General features: G+C 36.6%; 1 protein-coding gene across 1 annotated transcript in view; it reads right to left on the bottom strand.

Moving 5' to 3' along the window:
- Positions 1 to 13,902, bottom strand: part of DSG3 (desmoglein 3) — a 27,509-nt gene extending 13,607 nt beyond the window's left edge. The window contains exons 1-8 of the mRNA XM_017858041.1: positions 13,772 to 13,902; positions 4,835 to 4,870; positions 4,194 to 4,325; positions 2,833 to 2,988; positions 2,255 to 2,399; positions 1,435 to 1,601; positions 487 to 615; positions 34 to 219 (exon numbers count right to left, since the gene is read on the bottom strand). Coding sequence (XP_017713530.1) covers positions 34 to 219; positions 487 to 615; positions 1,435 to 1,601; positions 2,255 to 2,399; positions 2,833 to 2,988; positions 4,194 to 4,325; positions 4,835 to 4,870; positions 13,772 to 13,819 — 999 coding nt within the window. The 5' untranslated portion in view covers positions 13,820 to 13,902. The remainder of the gene's footprint in view (positions 1 to 33; positions 220 to 486; positions 616 to 1,434; positions 1,602 to 2,254; positions 2,400 to 2,832; positions 2,989 to 4,193; positions 4,326 to 4,834; positions 4,871 to 13,771) is intronic.
- Positions 13,903 to 15,088: the final 1,186 nt, after the last annotated feature.

The raw sequence follows: 15,088 nt of genomic DNA on the forward strand, positions 1-15,088 counted from the left end.
TTTTTTTACCAGTGAAGGGAAATCAGACCTTACCTTCACCACTTTCAGGATGCCTTCATTAGTTCTGGGATCAGTTTGTATTTCAAACCAATTTCCTTCATTCCCAGAGGTAAAGAAATATACTGCAAGCCAATTATCTGTGTACTCTTCATCCAAATCTGTTACTTGAAATCGAAGTAATTCAGAACTTAAGGTATTTTCTTCGATACGTGCTGAATACTGAAAAGGTGAGAAACAGAATTAAAGACTCAATGACAGGTTTTACACGAAGGGATTATGTTACTTCTAAATGGTAATCCTTATTTCTCAAATTCTGTATTTCCTTCTTCTGATTACCGAATTCTTTTATTTTAAAAAAGCATATTTCTTTAAAGATAAGTGCAGAGAACTTAAATAAGAGCCAACAAACAGGCAAGTACTGAATTAGGATTTCAAAGTATTAAAAAATATATATATAAATGATTCTTGAAGGAGCAATGGGTGTACCTGAGAGTCTCTAAACATTGGGAAGTTATCGTTGACATCTTTCACTTTAATACTACATTCACATTGAGTTGATAGTCCTTCTCCATCTTTGTCTGCACCACTCACAACCAGACGATAGCTGCTAGCTTGCTAAATTTGGGTAAAAAATAAAGAAAAATAATTAATCTCTAAGAATTATAATTGAAAACTACTTGATTCTTATGGTTAAGGAGGTGTAAATATTCAAGTTTATGTAGAAGACATTTGCGGGGCTCTGGATGGTTGGGTGGAGGTCTTTAAGGGGCTAGGGCAGGTTTTCTGTTTTTGTGAGCTTCTTACGGCAGGACAGTACTGTATGCTTAGAGCAAAAATGGGCAGTGAGTAGGGTGGGAATAATAAGCTCACTTACGGAGCTTCTCTGTTAGTCTATTGGGAAAGCCATTTGTACAAAAATAATATGGAGTCTGACAGGGTAGCCTGTGGTAGTGGAGATAGAAGGTGCTGGTGGTAAGTAATGAGGGAGATTGGAGAAGGAGATTCTTTAGTGCTCTGGAAGCAGGGATAAAATTAAAAGGAGTCAGGAGAAAAAGTGTGATATAAAAGAAGGTTTTATTCCAGACAGAAATTTCTCTCTTCATCTAAGACGCTTGCTTCTCCTCCATCACATGAGGAGTTAGTCGTAGTTCAATCTTTGTCCATGTATGTCTATGTCAATGCCTTCTTTCACCGCCCCTGTTTAACTACCATTGGTATGTTCAGGGTACAATTGATTCTGCAGGTGCCCAGTACACATCTCACCTCACCAGAATCACACTCAAAAATGCAAACAATTTCCCTAGATTAGCCCAGTTAGGTACTGAGTACCTCTTTTCTTTTTTTTTATTTTCAGGTGAAATGGAGTCACCTCTCTTGGTTTTCTTATAATCAAACCCTTTATTCTTGAACGTTCCCCCAAGTGCTTTGCTGTACCTCTCGGTCAAGAGAATTGGTCAAAGTACGGACTTCCCCAGTGTTTCTGCTTAGAAGGAACATGGGTGTGCCTGCTGGTTCCTGAGAGACAATTTTGAAGGCAATTTTAGAATTCAAGTGGTTTGGTTCATCTGCATCTGTGGCATTTAGTATCATCACCAATGAGTCTAGGAATACAGGAAAATGTTTGTTAAAGAATATGTAACAATTGACATTATGTTTACTTTAAATATTCAAAACAAGTTCACATTGATGCTTATTTCTAAATATCCTAAAATCATCTATATGTTCAAAAAATTGCATATCACTTGTGATATCTCTTTCCGTCTCTCCCAACCAGGTAGAACTGCGCTTCCTACCATTAAAAACCCTTCAGTTCTCTCTAAGCCTTACCTTTGTTAAGATTGAGGCTATATTCTATCTCAATTTTCTCCCTTGACAGATTGTCATAACTCTCCCCTTTCCACAAACTATCCAAGTAATATGAGTGTGTCTCTGTCCCTTACAACCTAAAAGAGCCCAGCTGATGCATCCAGGCTACCCAAGGATGCCTGTTTAGCTTTGGGACTGCCAAATGCTCATATAAATTGTATAATAAGATACTATTGACCTGATAACCAGACTATAACCTAGAAATACAATGATAGTAAATAATTAGCTCAAATACACATTTTAGAAAGGAAGACCCAGATTTATCTTAATGAATTTTATTTTTCAAAACAACTGATTAAGAGCATAAATTAGTTTATAAGAATGACATATTGTAGTGTACTCATATTTGAAAGCAGACAAATTGAAAGTGGTATTGTAAAAGACTTACTTGAGGCACTATTTTCTTCAATTTCACCCATGAAAATTTGTTGTGAAAATACTGGAGGATTATCATTAATATCCAAAATTTTAACCGTTAGTATAAGTGGCTTCTCTACATCTAGTCCTTGAGCATTTAGAGCCCGACATGTGATCTAGGAACAGAGGGAAATGTGGATTATTACTCTGCAATCTTGGTTTTCATACTATTAAAACTTGTAGAAATAAGGCCTCTGTTGGCATATACATAAATTTTGTGCAAAGAATAAATGTTTCCCTAAAGGGTAGACAAAGTGGAAAAAGGTGCCTGCTCTGGGCAGACCAACTGGGCAAATTGCCCCTTCCACCAGGCTAATGCTGTGTCATGGCAAACTGAAGCACTTGGCATCCTAGATTTCAACCCTCACTCATGCACCCTCTGCTGTGTTCCCTCAGGCAAGGCTCTGTGGAGGGACTAATATTGTTATTTGCTGGTGGACTGATTCATGTACTGAACTCTCCTCTAAATTTACCAGTAGAAAAGTGTCACTTTCTAAAGCAATGGTATACAAGGAGAAGGGTAGCCCAATGTTGAGGACCCAAACTTACCAGGAAGCTTGGAGTTTCCTCTCGGTCAACTATAGCTGTTATGTTAATATCGCCAGTGTTTTTGTCAACAACAAAGATTCCAAAAGGCGGCTGATCAATTCCCACTCCAGATATTCGGTAGGTAATTTTCTGGGTTGCTTGGTAATCTGAAGTAATCTACAGCCCCAAATACCCAAAATGTTGAGATGACCATTACTCAAGCCTTTCCCTCTCCACCCCCACTTCCATAGTCTAAAGTCATCTGTTTATTCGATTCACTCTTTTTGACATTGTGCCATTTACATTTTGCCTTGATAGATACTAGGAATATGAAATAAAATCAAACTGTTGCTTTTGACGACCAGCCTGAACCAATGTGTGCTAATCATTTTGGTGTTAGAATATTTGCACAGACTGTGGTCACATGATAGTGTTAAAACGTTAAAAGAAAGTCAAAGACATTTAATATTGACAAAGTTACTCCTGAAGGCTCCCTCTTTACCTGACAACATTAAAAAACAAAAGATATTTCTTTAGTTTAGATCGGGGAAGTGGAGAGACAAAAGGGAAAGAGATCATATAGTAGAGTTAAAATATGTATTAAAATAATTTACTTTTATTATGGTAATTTTAAAGCTTTTAACATGAAAACGTGAAATATATATAAAGTTAGAATAGTATAACAGGCCAGGCACGGTGGCTCACGCCTGTAATCCAAGCACTTTGGGAGGCCGAGGTGGGCAGATCATGAGGTCAGAAGTATGAGACCAGCCTGGCTAATATGGTGAAACCCCATCTCTACTAAAAATGCAGAAACAATTAGCTGGGTATGGTGGCACACGCCTGTAATCCCAACTACTCAGGAGGCCGAGGCAGGAGAATTGCTTGAACCCGAGAGGAGGAGGTTGCAGTAAGCCAAGATCACGCCACTGCACTCCAGCCGAGGCAGCAGAGTGACTCCATCTCGGAAAAAAAAAAAAAAAAAAGAATAGTATAATAAACCTGATACATCCTATTACTGAGCTTCAACAATTATCAATACATGGCCAATCCAAATAATCCAAATTTTGCTCCTAACCACTTCTTTGTCTTATACATGCATTATTTTTCCTATTTGTTTGCTACACTCTGTATCCAAGTAAGCCTTCTACATTAAAATTGGTTAGTATGTCTCAATTCTTTTTCATAACCCTAGAAGCTACCTTCCTCTCTCTCTTTCTCTCATTATGATTATTATTGTACTATTTTGTTGAGGATACCAGTTCACTTGTTCTGTGGACTCCCCAGTCTTCATTTTGTTATTTGGAATTGCCATATTATTTTAATTTACACCTTATACATTTATTCTAAAAACTCATACTGCCCCTGTCGATATAACTTACCTTGGCAATTGGGTTTCTTTTTGAGTTATCTTCTCCTTCTCTGCAGGGTTTGGCAAATTTCACCCATTCACGTTTTTGCCTTCTTTTAGCTTGTTGCGTAGTCATCTCTTCTTCGTCATATTGATCTTTCGTCTTATGTAAAAAGGGATTCCATTTGTTATGCAAATTAATGGTAATTTTTACTTAGAATATTGATTACAGACACCTAGGTTGAGGAACCCCCTATGTTTCAAGATCTCTAAGACTGTTAGGTGTCTAATTAGCTCTCCTTGATACTTTGTCAAGCAAGTGATAAATGTTAAATAACTAAAATAATTACAAAGCTATATGATTTTTAATATTAGCATTTAGTCATATTTTATATTTCTTTTTATACTCCACAGTATCTTACTGGGCCCATAGGGTTTGACCAGTTGATTTGCTTAAGATAAGAAGAAAAGAATGCATGAAATAAATTATAATAATGACATTTATAGATGACTAGTTTTTAAATATTGTTGTCAGTTACTAGAATTTTAGTTCTATTTATTTTCACAATTACTGAATAATTTTAGATATTAACTATTTATTTCTCCTAAACACAATTTAATTTTTTAAACTAAACTATTATTTTAAGTACAAAAACCTTTTTCATACTTTACCTCTATTCGCAATTCTCCATGAACCAATATGACCACCTGCAGACATTTAAATAAAGTCAAATTAAATGTGAATTCTTCAAATAAGGAATTACATACAATGAATAATCCCGATTATTATATTCCATTGTTCATATTGTGATTTGTTTCTATTTCAAAAGAAGTAAGTTTCAAGAAACAATAATCAAAGGGTAAGTTCCTACTAGGAAAAGGAATATTACTGTCAATATAAACACATTTCACCAGTTTTTTAATTGACTACAGAATTTTGATGACATAAAGAAGAACCTACTGGACTTTGCAAAAACTATGCCTAATAGTCAGTTGCAGCAACCAGACAATTCTTACCTGGCTGCTTTGCATACAGTTCCCAGAAGCTATGAAAATCATCACTTTGGGAAACAGTGGTAAGCACCATTGTGAAATGCTTCAGAACGGGGCCACAGGGGATTATTAAAAACCATCAGCCACCCAACTGATTTGTAGGAAGGCGATCCTGTATTAGTCCTCTGCAATTACAGAATATTTTCTCTAATTGTACAAGTGAAAAGAATGGAATGGAACCAGTCTGGTTTAGAGAACAAAACATAAAAGATGAGGATCTGCTACTCCAGTCACAAACCCTGTTTACAGTGAGGCATGGATCTGTTCATCTCTGCTCTGTTACTTCACTTTAAATATTGAACTTAATTTTCAGATTGGTCCAAAAAAAATATTAAATGAGAGTAAAATGAAGCCATGTAAGCTAGGGTCTTCGCCTTCTCAAGAATATATGAGATGTTCATCTGCGTCATTTTTCATCTCTGTTCTGCCTGGCATGCATTACCTCTTTCTACTCCACCCACTTAAATATTGCTCATCCTTTCAGATCCATCAAGTTTCAACAACCTCCCTGAAACTGTCTTTACTGATGTCTCTTTTTCTGAGTTTGTGTAATACATATTCTGTACAATGAAATTTAGCCCATGATGGTTTACCACAGTTTATTATTTCTTGTTTTAGGAGCATGAAAAGAATTTCTGTGCTAAGCCAGGAGAATTGTAAACTTTCCAGTTCAGTGCTGTTAGTTTTTTTTTTTTTTCTTGTAACCCTCACAGGTGCTTAACAAGTATTTGCTAATCCACTGATTATCTGATGAATCTGTGAAAATTCATCAGAAAAATAATGGTGGAAAATCAGTTAAAAGGAAAAAAAAACTAGAAGAGTAATAACAGTAGCTAATGTTTATTGTGTAGTTTTGGTATCAGCTGCTATTCCTAGAGTTTTATACTTATTGCCTCATGTAATACTTACAGCAGGCACCTGAAGGAGATTCTAGTATTATAATCCCTAGTATAAGGATGAAGAATTGGAGATGTGAGGCAATGAATACTTTGCCCTAGCTAGTAGCCATAACAGGATAGCAACCGCAGCAGCCTAACTCCAGAGCATGTACCTCTGGTACCTACTACTAAATTCTTTTTTTTGCTCTTTTTGCCCTAGCTGGAGTGCAATGGCACGATCCCAACTCACTGCAACTTCTGTCTACCGGGTTCAAGGGATTCTCCTGCCTCAGCCTCCCGAGTAACTGGGATTACAGGCGTGGGCACACCACCACACCTGGCTAATTTTGTGTCTTTAGTAGAGACGGGGTTTCACCATGTTGGCCAGGCTGGTCTCGAACTCCTGACCTCAGGTGATCCACCTGCCTTCGCCTCTCAAAGTGCTGGGATTACAGGTGTGAGCCAACTACTGCTAACTTCTAATGAAAGTTGTCATAAATAGAAAACAAACAAACAAACAAAAACTAATGGTACAAAGACAATTATATGACAGTCAATTTAGATTTCTATTTGGCCAAAGGCTGTGGTTGCTCCTGAAACAATGTAGATTTATTACATTGTTTATTTTCTGGGGTTATAATGAATAGACTAGTCTAAGTCTGAACCAAATGAGTAATTATGTCAGACATAAGAAGTCAGAACTCTTCCGTTCTAGACATTCCAGCTGAAACCTTGATTCCAAAGAATATGTGTTCAAATTTGTCATGGAAAAGAACCATTACTTGTGGTTATAACAAGTCTCAAAATGATTTTCCAATGTTGTTGCTCTTTTTTAAAGTAATACCTTGAGTTACTTGGTAGAAAAGACCACAGCAAGGGAGTAACTGCACAATTGCTTTCTCAGACAATAAGAACGACTCAGCTACACGTGAGAGGAGGGATGGGCCAGGCAGGCTCCCCTTTACAGGAAAACTGGAGAGTCATCCCGAAAATATGAATCATGCTTGGACTAGCCCCACAGAGAATGATTCTTCTAATAGACAATAAGGTACAATTTCTGTTTTCCTGGGAAGTAGGTGGCAGGAGACATTTCTGAATATTGCAATGATCTTTAGATTTTTGGAGGACATCACAGCCTCACGTTATTTTCAATAGTATTTTTTAAAAAACAAGTTATTTTAGTTAATTAATATTTATATAAGGGCTACTTGTTTTAGTTAATTTACTAATATAATAGTTTTGGATATTTTAAAACAATTTATGTGTTTTATTTGTAAATCTGTTTCTTTTCATTGGCAAAATTGTATATATTTATCATGTACATATTGTTTTGAGGTATGTATAAACGGTGGAATGACTAAATCAAGCTAATAAATGTTTACATAGTTTTCTGATGATCTGAATGAACTAAGTTGTCTCTTTTGGTGGCCTGGATTGGAAATACCAATGTGGAGTAAACCTCCCTTATTTTGAGAATTACTGTACTTTTGTTTCTTTTTTGTTTTCTGGTTATTTTGTAAATTTTAATTATATGATTTTTAAAGCATTGATACAGCCTTAATGCCTTGGTATAGATATGAGTTACAAATATTATCAAAAGCAAATCTAATTATTAAATTTAAAAAATATATGAAACAAAGCAATTTGATATCCATATGCTCTATTTGTTAATAAAAAGGTATATGGTTATATCATTAAGGTTCCTATTGAATATGGTATGTACACAATAAATATAATCTGAGGATATGGGTAGCTAGATTAAACAAAAAGCAACTATAATAGCACCCGCTCTTTAGTTTGGCTGAGATCTTGTTTAGGGTTACCTCATACTTTAGTGTGGCAGGGGACAGAACATAAGACTATGGATTAGATGCAGGGAGCTCATCCCAGCCAGGTCTAGGGCCTGACTACACTTCTGATTTCTAGTATGGGGATTCTTGTGGAAATTTGTAGAATGAATTAAATAATTCAGATAAATCAGTCCAAATTTAAAACATGATTTTGTATTTATTGAACTTTTTTTGGAAAAATGTCATGAAATATGCACAGGTAAGTAATATCATTCATATTAGCATATTTCATAATATCTCACAGCTTTCTATATATGTTGAAATTTAAAATTTAAAAACCCTAAACATTGTGATAAACTTTGTGTTTATCAAGGCAAATTTCTTAATTGAACAAAGTTGATATATGTCTAATTACATGGAAACTATTTGTGAAGAATTCAATTTCCAATAACTGATTTTTAGAGTAAACTCAATTAATTTAGAAAGTTAAGCCTTGTATCATGACAGAATGCTAAGAAAAATAAATATCCTTGGATATTCTTAAATGCTCATTTGAAATGCTGTGTAGGCTGCAGTCAAGTATGATAATATAAAATTGGATACTGGATTCTGAATCACTGAATTTAAATCCAACTCTCAACCATGTACTAGCATATAACTTGAGAACATTCCTTAATCTTTCGGTTTCTTCATCTGTACAACAGGAATATTAATTTTACTTACCTTATAGGTTTGTTGTGAGGATTAAATAAATTAATTAGGTGTAAAGCACATAGGTGGGCCCTAGCCCATAGTAAGTTAGTTTTATTAAATTGACATTGCAATTTAATAAAATGTTAACCCAATTCTGTCACCAAACTTCAAAAGAGGTATAAAAGAGCTGTTTAAATTTTAATTTTATATTTATATTTTATTTTATCATACTAAAAGAGCTGTTTTTGAGACAGAGTCTCGCTCTGTCACAAGGCTGGAGCGCAGTGGCATCACCTCAGCTCACTGCAACCTCCGCCTCCCAGGTTCAAGCGATTCTCCTTCCTCAGCCTCCCGAGTAGCTGAGACTACAGATGTGTGCCACCAAGTCCAGCTAATTTTTGTATTTTTAGTAGAGATGGGGCTTCACCATGTTGGCCAGGATGGTCTCAATCTCTTGACCTCGTGATCTGCCCACCTTGGCCTCCCAAAGTGCTGGGATTACAGGTGTGAGCCACCGCGCCCAGGCTAAAAGAGCCGTTTTTATATGAAGTGACCTGTTATTATTCATTATCAAGGTGCATAAGAATGTTCTCTTTCTTGGCCGGGCGCGGTGGCTCAAGCCTGTAATCCCAGCACTTTGGGAGGCCGAGGCGGGTGGATCATGAGGTCAGGAAATCGAGACCATCCTGGCTAACACGGTGAAACCCCGTCTCTACTAAAAAAATACAAAAAACTAGCCGGGCGAGGTGGCGGGCGCCTGTAGTCCCAGCTACTCGGGAGGCTGAGGCAGGAGAATGGCGTAAATCCGGGAGGCGGAGCTTGCAGTGAGCTGAGATCCGGCCACTGCACTCCAGCCTGGGCGACAGAGCGAGACTGTCTCAAAAAAAAAAAAAAAAAAAAGAATGTTCTCTTTCTTGACCATGAGAAAGAGAAAAGAAATAGTACTCCACTGTACAACTGTGTAGGTTGCTCCTTGAATAATGCCAGGGCACTGTTCACACTGTAGTTTATGTGAATGCAACTCCTGGAGTTGTGCAGTGTACAACCTAGCCAGCTGCACAGCAGCTCTCCAAGAAAAAGGTATATATTAGATAGATTCAAATATTCATCTTATGATTATGGATAGTAACCAATTGTCTATATAATTTTCTTATGATGAACTACTCAAGGCAAGGCCTCACCTTAGGCTGCCAGATTGACTCTTAACTGGACAGAAAGAGCCAAAGGCTAAAAGGTTTGTGAGAAACCTCATGAGCACTGAGTGTTCTAGCTCCAGATGAAAACCGGTTTCAGGTATGAAGCAAGAGGGATTGCTAATTGGTAGAAGTAATTACATCTTTCCCGACTTCTGCCCAAGTAGGCAGGGCTGGAAGAACCACTTGGCAAGGTTATTCTGATTTTAGAATGTTAACTTTTGAGAGGTTCAGTAGGACATTTATTTTCTATGTATTAGCAGTACTAGAAACTGGGTCAATCAGGAGAAGAAGAGATACCTCAGAGATTTTTCATTTTGTTATACATTTGGGCCATTTAGCCTAAAATTCTTTTTCTAAAGATTTTCTTTTTTAGATATTTTATAGAAAACAAAGTGGTTGAAGATAGTTGTGCTCTATTTAGAGCACTTGCTAACTCAAACTTGGTATTTAAACTACTTCTCTTTTTTATCCTACCACCAACTTCTTTAAAAAAATTGTACTCTAAAATCTTTAGATTTCAAACATCTCTATTAATTTTAGTGAGGAAAGCTTTACCTAATATAGTAACATAAAGTTATATAGCAAATTGTTCAAATGCTCATAGAAGTGTTGGATGACAAACTGTTTTGAATTTGGTGGACTATGAAACACAATGGTTTCCTTTGAAAATAAATTTTTGTTTCAAAAGATTAAATCTCTGAAGATAAGCATTTTCAACCACGAGTCCTTTCCTCAAAAACGTTTATTTTACATTGCATAAAATGGATCAAACAAGCACAAGAAACTGATAAATATTACATTTTTTTCAACATAGACAGTTATTCCCCATGTCTTCTCCTCCCAAATACAGCTTTTATTTTTTCCTGTCAATTTAAAATTTGATGTGACCACTGTTTTTGATATACTCTTTAGCTGAAGACAAATGTAGGCCCTTTCTTGGTTTAGTAACACTGGTATCCATGGTTATTTAAGATAGTAAGACACAATATGAAGAAGATATCAAGAATTACTCCACTACGAAAAATAGTACAAGTGATAAAAATTAGAGGGTACAAACCACTTCATCTTTCTCACAGCACTTTTAAATTGTTTTGCATGCACCGCTGCTTTGTTCTCACTATGGCCATTTTCATTAGGCAGGGGGTGGGGTATGATTCTTATTTGACAGTTGAGGAAACAAAGCCTGTAGTGAGTCAGTGGCATAGCCAGAGATTTAAGTCTATGACTTTGCTATTATTTCTCACTGTTCTAGGCAACCCATGTATGGATGGTGGATTATTACAAAACCTTTAAACACCTCTGCCAACTTTCAGACCCCACCTGCAACAACAAAAGATGAGCATTTCCACCTGAGAATGCTTTAGAAAACATTGCTTTCCCCCCCACCATAACCACATTGTTTTAAAACTCTGGGTGGCTCCCCACTTGTAAAAGGTTTCCATGAGCCTTCACAGAAGGCACCTTTCAATCTGACCCTCAGCTGCCTTTCCAATTCATGTCCAGATTCTCCAAAGCAAACTGTCATTCTAGTCAAACCGGTGTGTCCATTTCCCCTAGGCAAATGTCCTAACTGTGCCTGCCTTTGATTATACTCTTCTGACAACCCACGAGATCTCCTTTTGGCCTGCGCATCTATACTTATCCCAAATCAACTCAAATTTCACTGAATCCATAAGGACTTGATTGCCTCACTCCTGACTGACCCTGCCTTCTATCAATAGCATTAATAGTAGACCAGTACTGTCCAATAGAAAGATAAGAATCACAAATGTGAGCCACATATAATTTAAAAATTTAGTCACATTTAAAACATTTTTAAAAGGTGAAATGCACTTTAACAATATATCTAATTTAATCTAATACATGTAAAATACTACCATTTCAACATGTAATCAACATAAAAAGTTACTAATGATATATTTTACATTCTTTTGTTCATTCAAAGTCTTCTTCCAATTATGATGTATATTTTATGTTAAACAGCACACCTCAATTCAGACCAACCACATTTCAAGTGGTTTAAAACCACATGTGGCTAGTGGACCATATTGGACAGAGTAGGTCGAGACCACTCAGTTGAACAATTATGTATGAAGTGATATTGTTGTTTAAATAGAGTGTGTGTGTATGTAAAATTTTCCTGAGTGGAACCAAATGTGTGTCATTTCATAGTTTCCTTTATGACTAGAATTATAGGGACGTTATGGGGGAGGTTTATTGTTTAGAGAGGGTTCATTAAATCATTCATTTATTCATTCTTCAAACAATTGCATGTCCACTCTAAGATAGATATAATAAGCATTGGGAATATAAAAATAAAAATTAGCCTCAATATAAGGATGTCACAGTCACTCCAGAATCAGAGGGGTAAGTGAGAGTGGCCTATATGTCAAAGCAGAAAAAAAAGAGGCCTCCTTAGCTTGTGGTGGCCCAATCCTATGTCCTCATGGCAACACTATCCTGACAGCCCATGCTGCATGGCCCCTAACTTCCCAAGCTTTGCCATTGGCTTGGACATAGGGGTTATCAGACTACCTGGAGTTCAGCTCCGACATTTCCCATCTGGAAAGGTGGGAAAGTCATACAACTGTCACATTTCTCTTGAACAACATCCTCCTTTCAAATAAACTCATCAGGTACTGAAAACAGTTACATAGTTGTAATAGAAATAGAATTTTAGAGGCTGGGTGCAGAGGCTCACACTTGTAATCCCAGCATTTTGGGAGGCCGAGGTGGGTGGATCCATTGAGGCCATGAGTTTGGAACTAGACTGGTCAACATGGCAAAACCCCATCTCTACTAAAAATACAAACAAATTAGCTGGTTGTGGTGGTGCACACCTGTAATCTCAGCTATTCAGGAGGCTGAGGCACGAGAATAGCTTGAACCCTGGAGGCGGAGGTTGTAGTGAGCTGAGATCACACCACTGCACTCCAGCCTGGGTGACAGAGCCAGATCTTGTTTCAAAAAAAATAATAATAATCATCATCATCATCATCATCTCAGGGAGAGCTAAGAAAGTCCTTTCTTGAGATCTATCTCCGTGTGACTTCTTGAAGTCCATTTATCTCAATGTTTTTAGATGAAGAAATGAGGTAAATTGATGCCTAGGCCAACCCAGCTTATCATGGAAACCATTACAATTAGCATTAGAAATTGTTTTGATGTTCATTTTTAAGGTGTGTTTAACTACTTTAATATCTCCATATAACAGATAATATTGTGACTTTTTTTTTTTTTTTTTTTTTTTTTTTTTTTTTTTTTTTGCTATAAGAACACAGTTAAGGAGTAAGTTAAACTGTAACATCCAGGTTTTAAACAGTCTGTAACATTCCGTTTCTCTTTTAGATAATACTATGTACAACTTTCTCAATCAACAGAAGTATTTCTTTTCTGAAAAAATGGCTTTAAAATGTTCTATGTCTTTACCCCCACTCCCAAAGGCTGACATTTTCTTTTGGCACATAATAGCTAAACATAAATACTTACTTAATAATCCTCCCAACTTCTCTAGAGTCAAACACTGCTTTGATTTTAATTCTGCGATTTTTTACTTTTAAAAGCATGTCAGGTATCAAGCCCAGACGTGTAGAGTTCTTAGCTATATGCTAAGAGACATGTAATCTTGGAAAATAGAAGTGGCTCCTGTGTTCTTGTTTGTGGGTTAGAAAAGCTAATAAAAGCATAACTTTAAAGAAAGTGAAAATGTTGTGGAAAATGCAACCTGTGATTAAGATTACTTAATTCATTAAGTAAAAAGAAATTCCAAATGGTTTTAAAACTCATTTCTTTCCGGTTTATTTTTCTATGTAAAATATAACATAAACAGAAAACAACAAAAGAAGGAAATTGGTAATCTTCACAATTTCATTTTAAAGTGTGGATTTGCACCACACTCCTTTTAGAACTTATAATAAAGATTGAGCAATCAAATATAACATTCTTTAACAAGAGACGAAGCAGGGAAGTTTGTGATTATTAGGAAAATACAGGACTTACCATGAAGATGGCCAGAGCCCCTGTGGTTCTGGGCAAGAGCCCCATCATTGTCTCCGATTTCCCTGGTGAACAAGTCCAAGTGAGCCGCTGCTTCTATCCTGCCAGCCGTCTGCAGATGATGGCTAAGAAAAGCCCTCGCTGGCGTCTCGTCTCTGCTGCCTTCCGAAGGAGTCTACAGATGGTCTGTTATGCGGTCCCTCCCCACCCTAAACCAAGGGTAGGTCTCACCAGAAACGCTTGCATCACCTTTGCTCCCAGGTAAAAACTTAGCCACACCTCAATTCCTAAAGCAATGAAATCCTTTGTTGGAAGCTGAAAGAAAAGTTCACAGGCTAAAGACAAAGTTTAATAGGAAGGTACCAGATGAATAGTAAATTAATCATGATGTGGAAGTGCAAAAGCTAGTCCGGACTACTCTTTGTCAGTGCTGATGTCTTATGGCTGAATCTAGTTGACTATGGTTACAATGAAAACCGAAAAGCAAAGCAAAACATACAAAATCCCCCCAAATCTAACTTGTAAAAGAGCATTTATTTTCAGCCTGAGTATGTGTGGGTAGATCTAAAGTTAAGCAAAATGTAGATGCTAAGAATGATATATTTTATTGAAAGGCACTAAAAATATGAAGAAAAGAAAAACATCCCATAAGCAACTATGAATGTAGGCTTTGAATAAAAAAAAAAGAAATAAAGTTGAACAGTTATATGGTGCTTTGCATATTTGAAATATATAAATAATGCATTGCAAAATTACTCCATTAATATTCAAATGACATCTTTTATACTGTATTTCTTTTCATTTATAACTTTCAAAAAAGCCCAGATTGCCTAATAAGATACATTATCTTGGTGCTCTTTTCATTACTAAAGACATTTTCCCCCTTATGGTGAACCTGCTTGCTGTTACATAGTCAGAGGTGCTTAAATATTTCGACTCTAACCCAAGATAAAGCAGAGGGGAAAAATTACCAGCCCCATTTTAGCTACTTTGCTTATAACATTAGAATTTAAAGTACTTTTTACAGTTTCAGAAATATTGAAAGAAAGGTTTGGTGGAAGAGCAATTTTATCTTTGAAGTATTACACATCAGGTTTTAGAAACCACTTAATCACAGAGTGTTTTTGTTTTTTGCTTTTTTTGAATTGGGGTCTTGGTCTGTTGTCCAGACTGCAGAGCAGTGGTGCGATCTCGGCTCACTGCAACCTCTGCCTCCCGGGTTCAAGCGATTCTCCTGCCTCAGTCTCCCGAGTAGTACAGACAAAGGAATTTCCTTCCTTCCTTCCTTCCTTCCTTCCTTCCTTCCTTCCTTCCTTCCTT

This window comes from Rhinopithecus bieti, unplaced genomic scaffold (assembly GCF_001698545.2).
Source record: "Rhinopithecus bieti isolate Rb0 unplaced genomic scaffold, ASM169854v2 scaffold_44774, whole genome shotgun sequence".
NCBI classification, from domain to species: Eukaryota; Metazoa; Chordata; class Mammalia; order Primates; family Cercopithecidae; genus Rhinopithecus; species Rhinopithecus bieti.